The following is a 17,466-nucleotide window of genomic DNA, read 5'->3' as shown; positions in this document are numbered from 1 at the left end:
CTGAGGTTGCTATGCAGAGGCAAGCAATGGCACAACACCTCTACTCATCTCTTGTCTTGAAAACCCCATAAGGGGTCACCATGAGTTAGTTGTAAATCAACAGCACACTTTACCTTTTAACACAGATGCCCCTGCTTTATTTGGGAGCTTCCATATGACCCCCTGTCCTTTACAAGCATACCGGGGTTCCCAGGGCTTTCTTTTTTAAGCCAGAGCAAAGGAAAACTTCTTTTGCACTGGCTTAAAGGGGAATTGGCATGTGGGCAGAACCTCCCTGTAAAAGCTCTGCATGCAGCCAATGCAGGTGGGAGGAGCTTAGCACTGCCTCCAAAATGGCAATGCTAAACTACATTTTTCTCCCCAGCTTTCAGCTCTTTAACAGTTTTTTCCTCTTTAACAGCTATGGGACAGTTCATCTGTGAGATGCCTCTCAGCTGTTGAGGGGGGATTGTTGGGCTAGCTACCACAGGACCCAGTAAGGTTCTTGTCAGGTCCACCCTCTGCACAGATGTGTCAAGGGGAAAGGGGGTGGGGAGGGGGAGTGCTGGCCGGCTGGGAGCAAGCCGGCCACCCCGTCAGCATGCAGGTGACATGGGCAGCCTCCCCATGGGTGAGGCGCAGCTGGGCACCAAGTTGGCCTTCCTGCAGCTGCCAAGCTGGCTGCAGCGGCACATGCGGCTGCGTCAGAGGGGGGCGAAGCCTGTGCTGTGCCCATGGGGAGACTGCCCAAACCACTTGCGCACTGATGGAATGGCTGGCTCACTGGGCGCCATGCTGGCTGCAGCTGTGCGGACGGCTGCAGTGGAGGGGGATGGAGAGGAGCCAACCACCCCATCAGCGCACAGGCGGTGCAGGCTGCCTCCTCAAAGGTATGGTGCAGTCTCTTGTGCCCCCACAAATTTTGCAGCTGGTGCAACCGCCCCTCTGCCCCCCCCCCACGCTATGCCACTGTACTGTGGGATGCAGTTCTGTTCCCCGATGTAGATCCAGCCATGAAGAAAAACCCAAAGAAAATTTGAGAGGTTTTTTAAAGATCATGACTGAATAGCAGCCAGTTTTACTAGCATAAACATTTAGGGTCAAAGGTTTCATATGACATACAGAGTACAAGTGTAGAAGCTGCATAACATGGGGGGGAAAGGTATGTGTGTAGGGGGTGTGATTCGAGGTGGGAATTTAAACTTTTAATTTTGGTGGGAAGAAGTGACATCACAGGAAAGGGGAGCCATTGGAGGAACTGACCTTTGACCTGAATGCAACATCATATGATGTGCCATCACAAGGTGTGACATCAAAGTCCTGCTGAGCCCCCTCCCACAACTCTACCATCCTCAGGCAGCTTCCCGCCCTCCGCCCCCCGCCAAGGAATTTCCCACTTGAGAGACTGCATGCTATAAAAAATTAATTTTTTTTATTCACACATAAAGGACAGTTATAAATTGACGGTGTGGTCAAGCCCGGTCAGATGGGTGGAGGCTGTGGACTTGGACAGGGAGTGGTTTAACTTTTTTCCTCTTTAATGATAACGTTCTTTCCCTCATACTCCTACACTGTGGCTTAACTAGTTTATCTCTAAATCTGATTCTGTGTCTTTCTCCAGTTTTACAGTATAAAAGTTTTCCATTTCCACAAGGTTCAGATGGGTGTCCAAACAAAGACAAGTAGATCAAATGACTGAGCCGCAAAGGATTCCAGCAAACTATGAAACAATAAAAAACTGAGGTCACCCTTTTGTTGGCAATGGTGCAATGACATCCCCGGAGAAAACACTGAGCTTTAAGATGGGAATTTTTTTAGGTCGAAGGAAGTGTGAAATGTGATGCCTCACCCCAGAATGGGTCAATATGTAATTAATTACGATGCTCTTATCATCATCTTGTGGTTTGTGATTTTGTGTCAGCGGCCAAACAGATGGAAATGGAGGTTTCATAATGATGACAGTTACAATATTTTTCCCTGACAGTTATATCAGGCCCTTGGGGAGGCTGAGGGAAATGGGTCTGAGCCTCCTCAATTAACCACTCCCTTTTTGAGGCAGATCTCAGCTGTGTGTCAAAAAAAGCATTCTTTGGATCCTTGTTGACAGCTTCAATTAGAAAGAACAACAAGATTGCAAAGATTGTGTCCCTTGCACAAACAGTCAAGAAGTCTGATCCTGACCAAACTAATAGTCTAGCCAGACCACTCACTAGTTCCATCAAAAGCTGGTGTTGGCTTACTAATATTTTTAAACCGTAGCTGAAGAGCAAATCTTAAACAAGAGTGTAGCAATATAGAAAAAACTGGTTAAGTTGTAGTTCTTGGGAGGAACCAGGAAGCAGACAAGTGTAATACCCACTTTCTGTAGCTCCTCAGTTGGCGCCTGCATAGAAGGGGAGCAAACCGAGACCAAGCAATCTCTGTAAATGTTACCATAAAGTTTAAAGTTTGTTCAAAATTTGAGTGTGTTTAATATAGAGATAACACACTTGAAACAATGAAGATAATGGGAACTAAAAGAACAGATTAGGGTTACAAGTCCTGCTCCCAGCCTTCACTCCCCCACTACCACTCACCTGGCCGCAAACCCCCTCGGCCGCCTGCCGCACCTGGCCCACAGCTGCTGCGCCCAGCCGGGAGTGCGTGCTGGCAGCGGCAGCGCGGGGCAGTCTGAGCGAGCAGCCTCCCAGCCCTCCCACTCAGTTGCCCTGTGCTGCCGCCACTGCCTGCACACAGCTGCAGGCCAGGCACGGCAGGCAGCCAGGGTGGCACAGGTCAACTGAGCAGGAGGGCTGGGAGGCCACCCGCACGCCATCCCAGCTGCCTACCGCGCCAATGGGGCCGGCTCGCAGCGGCATGCTGCGTGATGACATCACACACAGTGATGTCATCACGCAATCCGGGTGCACGCGCATGGGGGTGGAAACAGCCCTGAAGCTGCCCCCGGCCTCAGGTACCAGAAACTCTGGCACCAGCCCTGCTGGCAACCCTAATACAGGTAGTTACAGACACACCAAAATCTGTTTTACGCAATTTAATTTCTAATTTTCTAGTTTAGGTTTTCATGTAGATGCAAATCTCACAGAAGTTTAAAGGAGAGGATTCTGTTCTAACTGCTATTGAGAAGTTGCACTCTCGGTTCATTAGCCAGGGGAAGGTTTCTTGCCCCAACCACAGAAGAGGGACTGGTGACTTTAAGCCTGCCCAGCAGGGCATTCAATTGGGGGAATGGTGATCGAGGGCATTTAACCTCTGGGAACACTCCATGGGTTTCTTTTTACCGGTGGACTGTTCTAACTGCACTTGGGAAAGCTACTGTTTCTATTAATGAAGCAGGTTCATAGCTGAGCCAAAAGGAAGTACTTAGTTTGGTGAATATTTTGGGCTCTGAACAGCCACCTTCCTTTTTTGGTAACGGAGGAGCAGTGGCTTGAAGGACACAGCATGCTTACAATTGGAGAGGGAACATATTCCTCCATATGATGCTACAAGTGAGCATATTCTCCCTGGTGAATCAAAATTTGGATGGGCACATTCAGATATGCATTGAAATATGTATCCAATTAAAAGTAATGTAGAGTAGACAGGTGTTATTTGGAAATACATCTGGATTGCTCCCTGTCTTGCTAAAAACAAACTGCCCCAGGACAGGACAGGAAGCATTGCCTCTGCTGAATATGCACAAGCTATGTCCATTGACTTATTACAAGACGAAGGCAATACACTGGCTTCATTTGCCTTATGTGATATCCGTGATTGGCTGGGACTGAAGAACAAAAGGAAAGCCCAGCAAATGCCAAGTACCACAAAGGGACCGACTCACCCAAGGCTGTACTTGCATGCCACAGCCTCAGCCTTTCCCCGTGTCTGTGTCAAGGAACAAAGATGCTGTTACAGTTCACAAGAACCGTAAGAAGAGCCCTAGTGGGGTCAGACTAGTGGTCCATCTAGTCCAGCATCCTGGCCAACCAGTTGCCTTGGAAGGCCCACAAGACATAGAGGCCAAGGCCTTCCCTTGATGTTGCTTCCTGGCTCTAACTACCAGGCTCATAAGCTGAACTGCAGCAGTTCATAATGCTCACCTTCCATTTGAGGTGAGCATTATAGTTCCAAGAGTTCTAATCCAAGCCACAGAGGAACTTTTCCTCAACCTTCTTCATTCTCCCAAATGTTTCTGGCAACAGGGGCAGGGGCAGTACTCTGAAGGAATGTGTCTCTCTCCGCCCTTCTCTCCCTCCATCTCAGAATCCCAGGTACTGAGTAGCCTGGTGAATCCAGGCAGCTGAATCTATATGGATTCAGATGTCCTGGATAACTACATTTCCCAGGACTCCTAGCACTTGGAATGCCCCTGTCCGAGCATTCTGGGAACCAGAGGAATGGAGGGAGACTCTGTAGCTGCTGCCACTGCCGCCATCATTTCAAGGAAAGGGGGGGGAGTGAGGCAGGGCTTCGGAGTTCATGGGAGTTGCAGGCAGGGCTGGAGGGGGAGTGTTGACCCTGCTATGGTTCGAATAACATCACTTTGAGCTTGGCAGGAGTTCTGAAATTCAGAACTGAAATGACAGCAGGAAAAGAGCTATTTTTTCCAACATTTTGGGGAAATTCTTTGGTAAGCCATGCTTTTCCATTTTGAGCTGGCAGAGGTTGGTCTACCACTACCGTAGAGTGTGGAACACAGAATTAGCCATTTCCCAGCATTTACAACAAAGGAGGAAGGGTATAAAATGGGTGCTAGCAGTAGCCTGTTGAAAGGTTTTGGAGGGCAAGCAATAGCTGTGGAAAAGCAGCATAAAGATTTAGAAGTTGCAGAGAGATGTTGATGGTTAATTTCAGACACTAACCACTGATCCTACTGCTGGCCCCCTTCCCTATCAAAATTGGAGAGAAGGTAATATGCATGGTCCCTTCGATCCTGCAGGGAGGGAGTTTGTAGTTCAACCCACTGATGTGCTTTCCTAGTTCAAGGCGGCTTGTGATCTATTAAAACAGCACAACTAATTAGATAAACACCAAACACAATAAAACTAGTAACAAAGCCCGTTGTGGGGAAAAAAATATAGCGGGCTCTAGAAAGGGGAGGGTGGGCAGGCAGGCATTGCCTCCTCCTACGTGACTGATCCCAGCCAGGTGAAGGCAGGGGGCAGACATTGCCACCTGCTCCACACCTGATCCCGGCCAGGTGAAGGGGTCAGGCATTGCCACCTGCTCTGCCTCCGATCCCGGCCAGGCGAAGGGGGCGGGCATTGCCTCCGGCATGGGGTTCCCATCTCGGCACGCTCTCAGAGGGACAGGCTGCCTCTTCAGGGCTTCCCTCCATGGCAGCATCCTCTGAAGGTGCGGCAGGGTAGGAAGTGAGTTGTCTGGAACACGGTTAGCCGTATAGTAGGATGACAGCACTAATCCAACTGTAATTAAAGACAAACTCAATTAGAAAACCGTGGGACAAAGTACTGTCTTACAAGCCACTGGATTTTAAGTTTTCCATTCCTCTACTTTAGTGTTTTCTCACAGGGAAGATGTTAATTGCTTTGCAGTTCCATCCTAAGCAGAGTTGCGCTCCTTCTAAGACTGCTGACTTCAATGGAACTACAAGGATGCAACGCTGCATAGAACGGCACAGTTGGTTGCTTTTTTCGGTCCCTGCTGTCAGACATCCTTGTCCAGAGGGGAAGACGAAAACTTCCATGCCACTGATTTAAGAAAAGCATCACAATGCTGGCCATTTTGTTCTCTCCTTAATAAATTCTAATGCTGGCTGTGTTCAGGCATAATTAAAAACCATTTCTTTGTTCATACATATTCTATTTTAATTAGGGATGCAGACAACTCTGTTCTGAATATGTTCAGAAGGCAAACATATTATTCTGGAAAGTCGCAATCAGAAGTCAGGGGAGTCTCATATTACCGTGCCTTGCCACCATCTGACTTCCCGTATTATATAGGGAGTTGGAATAGATGACCCTTGGGGTCCCTTCCAGCTCTATGTTTCTATAAACATCTGCCACACACTTCTGCAGCTGTACAGTAGCTGCATCTGCTAACTTTAGTTTCCTTTATAATTTGATTGTGCAGCAGATTCTGTCCCCCCATTGGGGTACTTGATTTTAACATGTACTTTTTCTTGCTTGGCTGATTCTTGTTGTGCAATCCATGTTTAATTTTTAAATAGTGACTTTAAAAAATCTTTTTAAAGATCTGTGTGCTTGTGTGTGCGTGTGAATGAAAGCTACAGCTCCCATCAGACTTTGAGAAAATGTTTGTGCATAAAATGTTACCAATCCAAACAGATTAGCAGCTATATGGACCTAGACAAACACCAAATGGTAAGAAATTTTAAAACCGCATTGTGTTTATTTATGACATGAACAGCCCATGAACAGCCAAGCAGGCTGTCAAAAAAACAAATACACAACTAGTGAGCAGACTGTGTGCCGAACCGCCAGGTTTTTCAAGCATCAGTAATGTTAACTAGGAATAGCTTATGGAACCAGGATTTGGCTCACAGCAGGCGATGAAGGTTTCATTGCCTCCACTCTTTTCCCTGTCTCCCCTGCAGAGACCTAGCTGTGCACTGGCCTGAATCACAGTAGCACAGAGCAAGCTAAGATTAAGCCAAAATGTCTGTGTTTATACATTACACAAAAACATGGTAAAGACTAATGGTGGTTAATAAATTCAAACCATGGATTCAGATCCAAGTACGATGTACCCCAACTAACCATAGTCAGTGGAGGATGATCACATTAACCACAGTTATTTTGTATTAAACTGGTTTCACATTATGTCTGAAATAAGTAACTTGATTAGCTGATATTCAGTGGCACAGCAGTCTGGTTCACAGTTAGCAGTGCACTATCCACCACATATCCAATATAGGGCAACAGAACAGCCCTGGAGAATGAGAGCAGGCATCCAGCTTGCATCAGGCTCTGTTCTGACAGAGGCCCCAACCAGAGTTCTCCAAGAAGCCCACAGATGCCATTATTGCTGGTCCCCCTGCCCCCGCCCGCCCCCAGCAACTGGAATGCAGTCTCTGAGCCAGATCACTTTTCAGAATCTTTCAGAGCTCGTTTAGATCTCTCAAGACAGTCTATCTTTGATGTTGGGGTGGGGGGGGGGTGCCTTAAGTGCATCACTATGCAATAATTTATTCTGAATCTCACTTGCCATTTTGATGCACATTCCTCCAGTCTGGAGGTGGTCATTTGGATAGTGGTGCTTTACCATCCCTAATAACATAGGTGTCAGTTCTAGGGACGGTAGTCCATGGTAGATAGACCCCCCCAAACCTCTCACAGCAAGCACTCCAGTGCATTGGATGAAAAGGTTTTATTATAGAGATCCAGTAAGGACATGGGTACATCCATAGATGGGTAAGTTGGCAGGAATGAAGATACAAGCATATGCACTTTGATATAAGGAGCATGATTCCCCCCTCCCCTTGGGCAGTTAGCAACTAGGCGCAAAAATCCCAAAGTCTCATGAGAACACAATAGCTTTGTCTGGGCAGAGAAAGGTAAAAGATTACAAGGAATCCAACTCCCTCTGTCTCTTGTGAAAAGTTACCATACAGCTGCAAGGTCAACAAGCAGACTCTAGAGATAACAGGCTCAGCATTAGTACTTTCGTTTTTAGGCAGGCCAAGGATGGCATGATTATAATGGTTACAGGATATGAGCATGACATGAAAGCACACGGTATTAATACATTGATTAGATCAATACAGAGAGCAGAGAATATATGAATGGCATGGATGAATGGTAGGCAGACATGACAATAGATTTGTCAACTCCAGGTTGAGAAATTCCTGGAGATTTGGAGGTACAGCAAGGATTGGGGATGTGAGGGACCTCAGTGGGGTATAAGGCCATAGAGTCCACTCTCCAAAACCAGCCATTGTCTTCAAGAGAACTGACCCTTTATCATCTGGAGATCAGTTGTAATTCTGGGAGATCGCCAGACCCCATCTGGAGGTTGGCAACCATACCTGCAAACATGGTGATTTGGCTACTCATAGGTACTGATCAATACAAATGCAGATTGCTGGCACAGCTACTTAATGAGGAGTGGAAATGTGTCCCCCCTTTGAAAGAGAATCAAAAACTCTCCCACCAACCTACGCAGCCTGACATTCCTTCCTGCTGCAGCATCATTTCAAGAGGAAATGAAGGGCTGTTTCTTGCACCCTCTGGACCACACAGACCTCTTGACAGATTAATAAAGTGCTGGTGAGAACTCCCAGCCCTGCCCTGCCCTGCCCTCCCACAGAAAACAGAAGTCTTGGCACTCGGGGGGTCCCAAATTCCTTGCACGTGCCGCTTGCTTTGTAGGCACTGTGAATGCTTTCTCTTGGCAAGTGTGCCACTATATGATACTCAGAGGATTGCCCAGGCCAATCAGCTCTCCACCATGCCAATGCCTATGAAAGTGATGGTGGTGTTTCCATGCCAAACAAACTATTCTCGAAACAGCCTGGATTCATTGGGGCTAGGGGAATCTGCGACTTAAGTTGGGACAGAAGGGACAAAGCCAGGAATCGCCATCAGTGAGGACTGCTTCCATAAACCAGCATAGTTCTTCTACTCAGGGCTCTTTCGCATATTTTGCTTTTATCTTGGACGTTTCTCTGCAGGAGCGGGGGGGGGGCGTCATTTAAATTGTGGAAGATGCATGAGAGGAAAGGGTGAACCATCACCTTATCTCTACTTGCCTAATCTTCAGGGCAAACGTGAGTCTGCTAATTAGTTGTTGTTTTACAAAGGAGACTATAATCACAGAACTGTTGCATCCATGGAGTGCAATTTTCCCACTTGTCCCTCTTGCAAATACCTCGTGAAATCCTGTTCCTGGGGGAGAGAGGACCTTGAGGAACTGGATAGCAGCATGTTAGGCTGCCACAGAAAGGGGAAGGTAGGAAAATCACACTTCACTAGAGGAAGTCCTTGTGCCCGTGGAAACATCAGTCTGGATCCAAATCCTGGTATATGTGTGGAACTAGTATGCTGTTGACTGCATTGATCTAAACTGCATAATATGCCTTCGATCTCAGCAAGGAAGGTGGACTAAAATAATGTAAATACATAAATAAATAGAAGATGTAACTCCATCTATCAGGAGATACCTCTAAGAGTCATTGGTGGGAGTTGGTGGTGACCCAGTTTATAACTGGAACCCCAAGAGTTCCTCTGACCTCTTGGGGATTGAAACGAAAGAAGGAGAGAAGGGCTTATGCATAGACATGGGCACGAACAGAAAAAAAAGTTAACATGGTGTTCGTTGTTCGTTGCCATCCACGAACAACGAACACTTACGAACATGATCCTGTCATGAACATGTTCGTTGTTCGTTGTTCGTGGGGGCCAGCAGGCTCTCCTTCAGCCATCAAGATCCCTACTGCACCACTCCCAGAAACCCTACCTGAGCAGGCAGCAGGAAAGGTACCAATAATAAATAATAGCTTGGCCCCAGAGCCTGGCAGCAGCCCTGGAACCTGAAGGGGTAGATCTCTATCCCACCACACACAAAGAAAATTCAAGTTCCAATGCACTCACCCTGTCTCTCTAACAGCAACTGTCTCTCCCTGGAAGCCAGAGCTGGGAGCCCCCCTCCCCCTTGTTTTTTTCCTCTTGTAACAAATTTGGAGCTCCAGTCCACACTTGGAAGGAAGACCTGCCTATCAAGCTAAATTGGGCTTAGATTAGGGTTTCCAGGGCAACAGCAGGAGTTCAGACAGAGTTCAGACAATCCCTGCCTGAGTTGCCATGGGAATTGATTGCAGGTGCCAGACTGTCTGGCTTGACAAACAGCAACGAACAGCAAGAACGAGGCTTGCAACGACCACCTGTTCATTTAGAATGGGGCATCATGAACAGCTTGTTCGCGAACAGCCAAACAGGCTGTTCATGGGCTTTTTTGTGTTCATAATGCTGCTCATGCCCATCTCTACTTAAGCGTCTGTTCCTTCACACCTTAAATAAATGCATAGCTTTGACACTTTGACCCCGGAAAGAAAATCATCTGATAGGATCTCCGCATTGCCTGGAGCACTTACTGTCCTCACAGAGGTGCAGTTTTGAAAGGTTCTTTCCATCAAATGGCTCTTCAAAGATGGATCCATTCTCCCTCTCCCCAAAGGTGTGCATGTACATGGCTTTGTTCTCCATCCTCTTGCCTGTGGGTGGCAAACAGAAATATCTAGTGAGAAATAGCATTGTAGGCTTGTCGGTGTACCGTTAACACAAGGAGGCAGAAAATGAGCCACTACAAGTCAATGAATGTTGGGAGATGCTCTAGATCAAGGCGGGTGTTGTTGTCATCAGGGGATGCTTCTGAATTTTACAAACCCCTACTTTTGAATTTTTTAAAAAATCCCCTTTTTGGTTTTGTTCATCTCTCCTGTGACCTGAATCCCTGAGTCTTCCTGTTCATGTCCTTTTCTGTTTTGCCTGTCAGATTTTTGCTGTTAAAGTTACTCATTCGTAACAAAAAATGGCATGCCAGTTTATGACATGGCAAGCACTTCTTAAAGCAGAGCTTTTGCTACACCCTCTTGGTTTCCTTTGTGCTCCTTGCCAACCATCTAGAGACGGGATGGGCAGCAGGGAGCAAAAAGTAGTGGTGGCAAGAGATGGCGCCCAAGGGCAGTGGCCTCAGGTGGCATCCCTGGTTGAGACCCCGCAGGCTTCCTCCCTCTCTAAACAACTACAGCTCTTGAGGAAAGGAAGTGGCTATCAGAACTGACAGGTAATACCAGTCTGAATGATATACCCCTTCATCCAGAAGCCCAGCTATCTATTCATCTCTCTAGAGCATTTTTATTCCCCCCTTCCTCCAAGGAGTTCAGGGCAATGGGTCATGATCCTCCCCTCCTCTATATTTTCCTTACAATAACCCTGTGGGGTAGGTTAAGCTAACAGACTGTGACTGGCCTCAGGTAACTCAGTTAGCTTCAAGGCAGAGTTGGGATCTAAATAGGTTCTGGCTGCAGCAGCTCAGTAGTGAGGGAACTCTGAGACCCATTTTGGTGTAGTGGTTAAGAGCACAGGACTCTAATCTAGAGAGCCGGGTTTGATTCCCCACTCCTCCGCTTGAAGCCAGCTGGGTGACCTTGGGTCAATCACAGCTCTCAGAGCTCTCTCAGCCCCACCTACCTCACAGGGTGATTGTTGTTGTGGGTATAATGATAACATACATTGTAAACCACTCTGAGTGGGTGTTAAGTTGTCCTGAAGGGCAGTATATAAATCGAATGTTGTTGTGATGATGATGATGTGTGTTTAGAGGCATTGTTCATTCCTGCCAGTGTGCAGATTCAGAGAAAAACCACCCCAAACCAATATCAGATAAAAACCAGGGTTCTCCAGTGGCAACACTCAGAAAAAATGGAACACCTGCGGGAGCAGTTTGCAGTTTACATATACCAAACATTGATCCAGCCAGTCCAATTTTGTCTTGTCTGGGTTGCTTTGCAAAAACCAGATGCCAGAGACTAAACTGGCAATTTCTGCAAGCAAAGTGTATATTATGGAGCTATGAACCTCCACTTTGGGGTAGGTAACCCCAGGAGATGGAATCCCACCACCCTAAACTTTCCAAACCAGAAAGGATTGGTGCTAGAGTTGCCAACTCTAGGAGGAAAAGTTTCTGGAAATCTGGGGGTGGAGCATAGAGAGGGTGGGGTATAACACACCATACAGTCCACCCTCCAGAGTAGCTGTTTTCTCCAAGAGATCTCTGTAGTCTGGAGATCAGTTGTAATTCTGGGAGATCTCCAGGCCCTACCTGCAGGTTGGCAACCCTAGCTAATGCACATCACTGACATGCTCCCAACCCAGCAGCACAGTGCTGAGCAACAGTCCCAGTGTTTAGAGGGTAAGAGATTGAGACCTGCCAAACCCAACATTCAACCAGCTGGACAAATCTGACTGCAGCCCAGATAGGCCAGCCCCTCCCACCCTTGGGGAGATGGATCCCTTCCACAAGGCCAGAGTCCCTGCTGAGGTTTATAGAGCACTATCTGTGTTCAGGCACAGGGCTTTGCGGAGGAGCAGTGGCAGAGAATAAGAGACAGCCGTCTGCCCCCACAAAGCTTACGGCCTCTATTTTGACAGTGCAGGAGTCAGAAAAGAAGGACCGCTGCTTGATACAGGCCGAACGTAAATCGTGACAGAGCTTGACACAATTGCAGATGATAAGGAGACAGGGAAACAGTTCTCCCTGATGTGGGACTAGAAAGTTTTATGACAGGAATTGAAGAGGGGGGAGTAGTGTGACCAGAGTGCTAGACTGTGGCTGAGCAGACCAAGGTTCAAATGCCCACTCAGGCTGTAACTATATGTATTTCTGTGATTTCCCCTGAGGATTTTTTTTTAATTACAACCCTGCAAGGCTGTGATTTAAAGAAGCAAGCAGGGGAGGAGTCCTTAAAATCTTTGCCCTTCTACTGTTTTCCCACCAAAAAATTTCCATCTCCAAGTTGTTTTTACCCCCAGCTGAGGAAAACTTTCAAGTTCCCATATCTTTTCCTCAGCTGGGGCAACAGCAGGGGGGAAGAGAATTACAGTCCCTGCAGCTCTGATGAAAGAAAGAAAGAAAGAAAGAAAGAAAGAAAGAAAGAAAGAAAGAAAGAAAGAAAGAAAGAAAGAAAGAAAGAAAGAAAGAAAGAAAGAAAGAAAGAAAGAAAGAAAGAAAGAAAGAAAGATGATGGAGTTCCAACCTCAACAGAGAAGCTATTCGAGTTCCTTGGAAGATTTTTTTAAAAGAGATACTTGAGGTCTTTCATTCATAGGGCCACCATAGGTCAGAGGCCACTTGACAGCACATAACACACACACACCTGGATAAACAGAAAGTACTTCTTTGCAGAACGCTTAATTAATTATTGGAGGGTCTGTTTCAGAAAATTAATTAGGGGGGGGGGGTAAGCCTGTCAAATGACATGACCACTAAAGCTTCCATGGTTAGGAGAAGGATGCCAATGGACAAACAGCAGGGGACACACTTCATGTCTTGCTGGTAATTGGCATCTTGGATGCAGAATCCTGACTGGTATGCTGCCCTGAGCTCTTTGGGGGAGGATAGGATAAAAAGTGACAGACAGGTCTTGCTGTCATCCAGCCAAGATCTTCTTGTGATCTTATCCCCAACAACTTGAAACATGCCAGATATTTGAAGGGACCTTTTCTCATGCTGGCTCCCACCTTTGGAAGGCCCTTGCCTCAGCAGCTTGCAGGGTGCCTGCCTGGTCTTCATGTCTGGGGCCAAGCAAAATCTTTCTATTTACCCAGGCAACTGGCTAGCTATACTGGCCTGGTTTATTTGTGGCTTCCTACCAAACCCTCTTCGCTCCCAAGGGCAATGGATTTTTATATTACCACCATTCCACTGATTTTATGGCTGCTGGCTTGTATTATAGTTCCATTTTTTTGAAAAAAAATGTTTTATTGAGTATTTTCAGTGTGATCATAAGCACAGTTATACACTTTAGGCCCATAGACATCAATGGACTTGGAAGGGTACAAGTCTGTCTAGGATTGCACTGTTAAATTTTTATATATGTTGTTTGCCTAAGGATCCTGGTGGTTTGCCTGGTTGCCTGCCAGTTGCTGGCAACCTAGTGATTGCCCACCACTGGCAGGCACCCTTGGAACACGCACAGCACATGCGCAGTGCATGCGCTCCTGCTGGACACAACAATGTTACTACCAGAAGTGATATCATCATCACACCGGCCGTGGGAGTGCTCCCATGCTTTGTTTAGGCCTGATTTTGGGCCCAAAGAAGCAAATTCCCCAAGAGGGAGCCCTGCGCAGAGTGCAGGAGCACTCCTGCAGCCAACACGATGACGTCACTTCCGGAAGTGACATCAGCACATCGGTGCTGGTAGCACATGCACAATTCTTTGAGATCCAGGCTCTTTTGGGCCAAAATCAGCCCCAAACAAAAAAGAGCTTCTTGGTAAGTACTGGGTCCCGCTCCTCCCGCCAGGAGGTTATAGGGACCTGGGTTGCCTGTGGGGCCTATGTTTGCCACACATCAGAAGCCGGACAGTTGAGAGGCGGACTATGAAGTCCTTCAAATAAGGTCATTTACACATGTTTTGTTTGACCCAGCTTGGGAGATATTGAGAAATGCTCCCCCCCCCCATACAAACACACACACACACTCAGTCACTCTCTCACTCTCTCTCTCTCTCTCACACACACACACACACATACACAGAGCATCATCGTTCTTCTGTATACCACCTGGTTTTTTTATTGTCTTTTTCCAGTCTTTTCCCAACCTGCTTTTCTGTGATGATTTGGGGAAGATCATAGTAAATCTGGGGTGGCTGCCCTATTGGCAGGAAAGCCCAGGTTTCCCTGGTCTTGCCCACAGGGCAGCCATTTTGCCTTGCCTGGTCTCTGCAGTGGCCATCTCCCCTCCACAGGGGTCTTTTTTGCATAGTTTTTTAAAATCAGTAATTGAAATATTGATATAATGGTACACTGGTATATCAATTACCAGTTTTTTAAAAGAAAACTAGGAAAAACTGGCGGCATGGTCTGGGAACAGTTGCCTGGAGGACTGGGGCAGGAACAGTTCTGCAGCACCTGCCCTCTAGAAGCTGTTTCCATGGCAATGTGTTGGCAGCTATGGTGACACCAGTGACTTTACTTTGTGGGAAAGATTTAAATACATTTGGGTCAGATCATGTCTAAATAAGTTGTGGTGCAGAAGAGGTTAATATTGGCCCTTATGTTGCAGCATAGGCCTGCCAGATTTCTCTTTCTTGGGACCTGGGGGGGGGCACAGATGAAAGAGACCCCTCTCCCCTGCCTGTCTCCTTCCACCTCAGCCTTCCCTTTAATCCCACGTTCCTTTTAACTTCAGTTCGCCCTCCAGTTTGAGAGTCTGCTGGTTGAATGACCCTGAGGTGGTGAAAAAGGCCTCATCCTGGCCTAGTATAAGCCGCCTCTGATCAGTCAGTTCCCACTCCTCCATGTTGCCCCCTTACCACATCAAAGAGGAATTTAAGTTCCTTTAATATTAACCCCCTCCCCTCGCCTCCTCTGCCAGCCAGAGACAGACAGAGGCATAAGCCTGGATCTAGGGGGCAAAGAGGCACCTCAGATTTCTGGTGTTCAGTGCAAAGCTATGAAGAGAAAAAGGACTGCCTTTGCCATAAAAATGCCTTGCCAAACTGAGAAGAATTAGGGTTTGGCTGCCCTCTCCTTGCGGCGCACAGACTTGGGAGCATGTTTGGGCAGCTGCTGCTGTAGGACACCTTCCAAGTGCAGGTTCTCGAGAGGAGGAAGGCAGCCGCGCATTGCCATTAGGGTTTCAAGCACCACTGCAACGACACGTTCGGAGAAGTTCTCCCTCGCTGCAGGTCTTCAAGTGGAGGTTGGATAGACATCTGAGAGAGATGCTCTAGTTTTGGACTCCCTGCTCTAAACAAGGTGTTGGACTAAATCTGGGATAAGCAACCTGTTTGGCCCAAATGCAGGAAAAAGGTAGCCTCTACCTGTGAAAATGTTGGTGCGCTGGCATATAGGGAGGAGATGAGGGTTGAGCTTGCCCAGATATGCTTGGAGCAGGCCAAGCCCCAGCAGCACTGCCAGCATCTCAGGGATTCACCTTGGACTTGGCTGCTGGCTGTGCAGATCTGGGAGGCGATGACTGGCACAAGCCATTCCTGTTGTCTTCTCCTGCGCTGCTGGCCCCAGCAGTGCTGCCAGTGCCATAGTTGCTTGGGTAGAGATTGGGCCCTGGGTGCCAAGCAAAATGGCCAAGTGTGCAGCTGTCACCATGCATACCATTGGCTGACTATCCCTGGCCTAGATGGCCTGTTTGGCCCTTTGCAACTCTGTGATTCTATGACCCAGAAGAACAAAAAGAATTGCCTTTTGGAAGCAGAATTCGGAACTCAAATGGGACTGTGTGACCTCATGGCTGGCCTGCCCTCAAGTCTCAGGTCAGTCCCAAGTCATTCTGCCACACTAGGAAGCCGCACACCACTATCAAGGAGATGTGCCTCTATACCACCTCCTGGAGGCGGCTGAGGGCCAGCCTTTGGATCCCAGGCAGGCTGATTTCCTGCAACGCGGACAGGGGTGCTGGAGCAGCCTCTTAAGATTGCATACTCTTCCACCTGAACCCCTAAACCCACTTATGCCAAGGTTGTGGCTGGCACACTCAATGTGCCTCTGCCTCTGACTGCGCAACAACATCTTATTCTCTGCTGTCAGGATAGTTGGCTTCACAGATGGGCAACCGTGACTTCCCACAAGTGGCTTACCCAAAGTTCTTGGGAGCCAGAAGCATCCCACATTCCAGTTCAAGACTCTGCTTGCCCTCAGCTCTTCCCACCACCTCTCCTCAATTTCTGCAATAGCATGGTGTAAATTACTCACCTGCAAGCAGGATCCTTGGAAGCCCAGGTGTGTTTGTCTTCTATCCCACCTCTCAGACCCTACCACACAGCATGGTAAAAGGAGAGGGGAAATAAGGTTTCTTCTTGTCAATTAATGCCTTCCAAGCTCAAAGAAAAGCAGCAGCCAGCTAGACATCTCCTGCAAGCCCCTCCATAGGCAGTCAACTGAGGGCTGGCAAATGTTCTGCAGACCTTCCCACTAGACTTCAGATGCCAGAAATGCCTCTCACAACATTCTGCAATCAGCCTCACCAGGCAAAGCTGGAGACAGAGCTTCAGCAGGCACTCACCACTCCTGGGGAACCAATGAGAGCAGGAAGGGTGCAGGACTGGAGAGCCAGAGGTTCCAAGCTCCAAGGGCTAGGTTGCTGTGGTGTGCAAAATACTCCAGTTGCTTGGAGTTTCTGAAGTTTCTTGGAAAAGTGGTCTGTGCGGCTGGAAGACACTACCGGGAGACTCGCGCCCTCCAGCGGCCAAATTCCCGAAGTGCAGGCGCAATGTCATTTTCCACCTTAAAATGAATACAATGCTCGTTGTGGCAATTTTGTGGTTTTCATGGCGAACGTCAACGTTTAATTGAGCATGCAACTGAATCCCGTGCGGGGAAAAATGGGAAACAGAACACAGAGATTTGGTAAAGATGTTTACATTTTGTAGATATATGGTATAGAGCCAAATTAAATATAACATAACTTGTTTTTCATGCTTGTTTTTCATGGTCACAATGGACCTCCCAAAGAGATACATAGAAGGATGAAAAACCCTATGAAATCCATGGAGTGATCCATCCCCTATCAATCAACATCATTCATTTGCTTGTTAGTTGTACGGTTGCCAACTTCTAAACTGGTCCTTCTAGCTTCGTATCAGTTTGATCGGCAGCAAATACCCAGTGATGTTATTTACCTCCATGCCATGAAAAACTTCAGCTGCCCCTTTCCATGTATTACAGGGACAGGACATTTTTTTTCCTGGTCTGTGGGCAACCCTCATCGATTGCCCTTTTGTCTAAAGCAAACAAACACACCAAGCTATTTCCTTTTGAGGGGGTCCTTTGCTCAGCACAG

At 47.5% G+C, this 17,466-nt stretch overlaps 1 protein-coding gene across 3 annotated transcripts in view; it reads right to left on the bottom strand.

Annotated features, from left to right (window-relative positions):
- The window catches only part of SCARA5 (scavenger receptor class A member 5), a 121,572-nt gene extending 104,809 nt beyond the window's left edge, over positions 1–16,763 (bottom strand). The window contains exons 1-3 of one of the 3 annotated variants that reach the window (XM_055000698.1): positions 16,690–16,714; positions 16,380–16,438; positions 10,034–10,153 (exon numbers count right to left, since the gene is read on the bottom strand). In XM_055000698.1, the coding sequence (XP_054856673.1) occupies positions 10,034–10,145 (112 nt within the window). In that variant the 5' untranslated portion in view covers positions 10,146–10,153; positions 16,380–16,438; positions 16,690–16,714. Of the gene's footprint in view, positions 1–10,033; positions 10,154–16,379 lie in introns of all 3 variants that reach the window. The other 2 variants (XM_055000689.1, XM_055000706.1) reach the window with 2 other exon arrangements.
- Between the last annotated feature and the right edge of the window lie 703 nt (positions 16,764–17,466).

This window comes from Eublepharis macularius, chromosome 1 (genome assembly GCF_028583425.1).
Source record: "Eublepharis macularius isolate TG4126 chromosome 1, MPM_Emac_v1.0, whole genome shotgun sequence".
Classification (NCBI taxonomy): domain Eukaryota; kingdom Metazoa; phylum Chordata; class Lepidosauria; order Squamata; family Eublepharidae; genus Eublepharis; species Eublepharis macularius.
This window is presented reverse-complemented; position numbering and strand designations above follow the sequence as displayed.